Source organism: Musca domestica, unplaced genomic scaffold, assembly GCF_030504385.1.
Source record: "Musca domestica strain aabys unplaced genomic scaffold, Musca_domestica.polishedcontigs.V.1.1 29, whole genome shotgun sequence".
Classification (NCBI taxonomy): Eukaryota; Metazoa; Arthropoda; class Insecta; order Diptera; family Muscidae; genus Musca; species Musca domestica.
This window is the reverse complement of record NW_026712296.1, coordinates 2,930,321-2,935,449: the sequence shown is the minus strand read 5'-3', so window position 1 is coordinate 2,935,449 and position 5,129 is coordinate 2,930,321. Positions and strand designations below refer to the sequence as shown.

At 37.0% G+C, this 5,129-nt stretch overlaps 1 protein-coding gene across 1 annotated transcript; it reads left to right on the top strand.

Annotated features, from left to right (window-relative positions):
• Window positions 1–935: 935 nt before the first annotated feature.
• On the top strand, window positions 936–2,149 carry LOC101898691 (pupal cuticle protein G1A-like). Its single transcript, XM_005190764.3, has one exon. The coding sequence runs from the start codon at window positions 1,360–1,362 to the stop codon at window positions 2,095–2,097; it is 738 nt and encodes a 245-aa protein (XP_005190821.2). The 5' UTR covers window positions 936–1,359; the 3' UTR covers window positions 2,098–2,149.
• The last annotated feature ends 2,980 nt before the right edge of the window (window positions 2,150–5,129 follow it).

Genomic DNA, 5,129 nt, shown 5'->3' with positions numbered 1-5,129 from the left:
TACGCTTGTAAACAATATAATGAGGTGTTACTGGATTATTTTTAACAGCAGTCGGACGAGTGGCTTAGAAATGACATCAGTCTGAAGTTGGTTGCAGTCTTTTCATTTCACTCTTTAGAGTGAATTCGGTCGAATATGCCGAAATTTAGCCCATTTAAGTCGATTTTAGACATTTGGTGCACAATTAACCCGAAATTGGTTGAGGATATATAATGGGAGCTATATCAAAATCTGAACCGATCTTGGTAAAATTTAGCAAAGGTATTTCTGGGATGTATATGATATCTGGTTCTAAATATCTATCTTGTGGGGTGCATTTTACGAATGTGACCAAATCGGATAAAACATATATATGGCAGCTATAGCTATATCTGAACCGATTTCCTAATTTAATCCAAATTTTACTTACTTGCTTCTAGACTGAATTCGGTCGGATGTGCCAAAAGTCAGGTCATTTGTACTGATATTGGCCATGAGAGATATATGTAAATTTGAAGTGATTCTCACCAATTTCAATTGGTTTGGAAAATTATATTTCAATCGGATAATAAATGCGACCTGCATTTTATTCACAAAAATACATGGACAGATGGACGGACGAACAGACGGACTGACATGCATTAATCGACTCAGAACTATGGGTCTATATCGCTTCCTTCTCCATGTCATTGTAACAAATAGGGATAGAAATATTTTGTTAATGTTTCACTCTATCGATCTGGTCACAAAAATTCTTTTAAGCCCCATGCAAAATTATTTTAATAATTAAATTTTATATTATTTATATTATTTCACCCCACCGTACCTACTTCTGTTCGCCACAACCAGATGTGTTCTTCATTTGTTTACTGAATGAAGCATCGACAAATACTTTCAACAAATACCTTCACGGATTCACTCATACATTTTGCCTCCGAACACTGTGAAAAGTTGTCATTACTGCCAATAACAAAAATGTTTCTACCGCCAGCAACATACCGCTAAGTACTCAACGCATTATCAAGCAAAGAAATTTGTGTGTGCAATTAGAGAGGGATACAGAGCACCGGAACAAACAACCTTAGATGAGACAAATCCAATGACTTGAACTGTGGTCGGGCTATTGTTAGTATTTTTGGCGCTATGTGAACGAGCGAAAAAAAAACATTGATCGAAAACCGTGATATTTGTAACATTGAAATAGATTTAAGGTGGATTTGCGGCAAGTCAATTATGATTTCTTAGATATTCGAAACAATTTGTTATTTTTTGGGGATTTGTATAAAACTTGGCGATCGTCAGGGTTACAGCATCAGTTTCACAACAGCAATTCGAACAACAACATCTAAACAAATTAATTTCCAAATCCTGAGAAAAATCATGGCTTTCAAATTTGTCATCTTATCTGCTCTCTTGGCTGTGGCCAGCGCCGGTTTTATTGCTTCCAATCCAACCCATTATACCGTTGCTAATCCTTCGGAGGATGCTGTGGCTCAAACCCATGAAAGTGTAGTGCGTTCATACGATGGTACCGTATCACAGTATTCCAAATCGGTACATACCCCCTACTCCAGTGTTCACAAGCAGGATACCCGCGTAAACAATAATGTCTACACCCCCAAAACTGTTACCTATGCTGCTCCAGCTGTTGCCAAGACCGTTACTTATGCCGCACCCACTGTAACCAAAACTGTCTATCACAGTCCTGAGATTCATGAACAACAAAATGACCATGTTTATGCTGCTCCTGTTCCCACAGCTGCTGTTTACACCCATTCTGCCCCTACTGCTGCTGTTTATACACATGCTACACCTGCTGTGGCCACTTATACCCATAATGCTCCAGCTGCTCATACCGTATACACTCATTCGGAACCTGCTCCCACCGCTGCTGTCTATCAACATCATGAGGTTCCATCAACCGCTGCCACCACCACTTATAATCATGGCCCTGCTACTCACACCACAACCTACAATCATGGACCAGCTGCCACAACTTATAGCCACAATGGTCAAGGTGTCTCCGCCTATGGTTCCAGCCAAACTGTTCACTACTCACCTGCCCATATGGTTTCCCATATGAGTTTTGATGGTTTCGGTACCCATTGGGGATATTAAGTGACGAAATTGTGGCCGGATATATTCTGTCATAATCATGTTGTTGTTTTCATTCGATATTGTTGTCAAATCATTATTTTCATATTCCATTTAACTGCATTTTGCATTTTTTCATCAAAAATATTTGTTATAGAATTAGTTGCAAATAAATAAAATCAGTATTGTATTCAGCATATTTTGTGATTTTTTATTTAAATGCTTGTCAGCCCGCACGTTATCATTTAATAACTGTTATGCTATTATACTGATGATATAGATACGACAAAACCTTTTTCATTTAAAATAATGGTTTTAGATACCAAGGCCCAGGATTTGGACTAGTCTATAGTTATTATCAGATAAAGTTTTACAAAAGAGGGTCGAAACTTTGCTATTTGATACGGAAAAATATGTCTGATCGAAATATCTGTTCTAGTCCCTGGACCTCTTTTTACGAAGTAAAATAATTTACTTTTAAACAAGTAAAAAAACACGTGGGGGCTATACCAAATCGTGGACCTACACATGTAATTCGCCAAAGGAGCTAGAACCCATTATGACCTACAAATACCAATTTTCAGTCAAATCCGTGAAAAAATGTGGCAAAAATCATCAAATTACCGAATATCGGGAGGTACCGTTATATGGGGGCTATACCAAAACGTGGACCTATAATTACAATGACTCGCCACACGAACTGGGACCCATTATGATCTACAATTAATTTTCCGAGAAATTCTCGAAAAAAAATGTGTCAAAAATCATCAAAATACCGAATATTGGGAGGTACCGTTATAAGGGGACTATATCAAAACGTGGACCCATACATGCAATGTTTCGCCACCGGAGCTGGAACCCATTATGACCAAAAAATACCAATTTTTAGACAAATCAGTGAAAAAATTTGGCAAAAAAAAATTAAAATACCGAATATCGGGAGGTACCTTTATATGGGGGCTATACCAAAACGTTGACCTATAAATGCAATGTTTTGCCCACCTACAGGGACCCGTTATGACCTACAAATACCAATTATTAGACAAATCCGTGAAAAAATATGGCATAAATCATCAAAATACCGAATATCGGGAGGTACCCTTATATGGGGACTATACCAGAACGTGGACCGATATATCTCATTTTCAATACCAACCATCCAAGACGCAATACAATTTGCTCTGCTAAATGTTGGCGCTCTACGTCAAATAATGTGGGCTGTATTGTGATTTCAACAGACAGACAGACAGACGGACATCGTTAAATCGACTTAGGATGTTACAAACGGAATGACAAAGTTAATATACCCTCCTTTCCAAGTTGGAGGGTATACAAATAAGTAAAAAAGTTGTAAGTTGAAGTTCGACGAAAAATAAATTCCGTTTCAAAAAAATAAAATCCGTTAAAAATTCTGTTAAAATCTTCAAAATACCTAATGTAGCCGTCATATTAGGGTCTAAACGAGGATGTGGACCTGCATAGGCAACTTTAGTCAAACTTAAAAAAAAAAAAAACATCGGTGAGTAATGTAGCTAAAATCATCAATATAGGGAGGTACAATAATATGGGGCTATACAAAAATGTGGACCTGCACAGACAATTTTCTGCCTTAAGCTGTAGTATCCATTACGAACTTCAAATACCAAATTTGAAACAATTCCGGTGAATAATGTCGCTAAATCAAAATACCGAATATGGGGAAGAACCGTTATATGAGGGCTATACGAAGATGTGAACCTGCACATACAATTTTCTGTCTTGGGCTGTATTATCCATTACGAACTTCAAATACCAGATCGTAAAATCATCAAAATACCGAATTTTGGGAGGTACCGTTATATTTGGGGCTATACCTACATATACATGGTCCATTTTCAATACCAAAAGTCCTGCGGACAAAATATAAATTTTTGAGTAAAGTTTAATCAATCTACTTCATTTCGTTCGGAAGCTAGAGAGATTTCCACAGACGGATGGACGGATAGACGGACGGACATCGCTAGATCGACATAGAATATTATGCTGAAAATATATAGTTTGTGGGGTATAAAATGTATTTTTCAAGGTGTTACAAACCGAATGACAAACATAATATACCCTCCATTCTATGGTGGAGGGTATAAAAATGAGGGTATCCGATTTGATTTCAACTTTAGAATCTGAATATTTAAATTAGCCTTAAGTCAGATGAGAAAACTAAGTGAATCAGTTAAATTCTTTTCTAAAATTCAATTTTGCAACATATATTCAGTACCCTATATGGTTCGTAAAGCTTTAATATAACTCAGATCTGGTGCGAAAATGGCCAATATTGGCTCACTCATTCCTGTATATTTCACCGTTAAACCAACTGCGTTTACGTCACATGAAATCCACGGGATTACGGGTTTGACGTATGCGCAATGGAATTGACATTTGAAATTCAGCGCATTGTGTATTCTTAAAGGAATCTCTATCAGAGAAGGAGAGAGAAACATAACACTGTGCAAAAAAAATTAAATTTTATCAAAAATTGCAGGGAAAGTGCAGAAAATTATATGGGCTAAAAGTAGAAGAAAACAAGTTAAAAAGTATCAGTAGGTTTTGCCGGCATATGTATACCCTCAGCCAATGTTCGATTATTTAAATATGTTTTGACATCTTTTCTACCTTGAAATGCTTGACCCTCTATGGAGTAGGTTCCCATGAAATAGGCCAACATTGCCCATATCGTGTTGAACCTAAATAAATATGATATAAATATTGCGGCGTGCCATATTTGGAATATACAGGGTGAGATAAAAAAAACTGCAACCAACTTCAGACTGCTGTCATCTCTAGGCCACTCGTCCGACAGCTGTTAAAATTATTCCGGTGACCACTCATTATATTGTTTACAAGCGTACAAAAGCATTTTGGTGAGAATTTTCCGGAAAAAAAGTTATTCGTGATGGAATTCAAGCGTGAAAGTGTAATTTCTTTATATTTTGCTGGAAAACCACAAGTGGCTATCGTTAGAGCACTCCAGCATTTAAATGTGAAAAAATCTTTAGTGTCTCGTAACATCGCTCGTTACC

Bases quoted from the DNA above. Each gene is read 5' to 3' on its own strand.
- LOC101898691 (XM_005190764.3), top strand. From the start codon at position 1,360: ATGGCTTTCAAATTTGTCATCTTATCTGCTCTCTTGGCTGTGGCCAGC.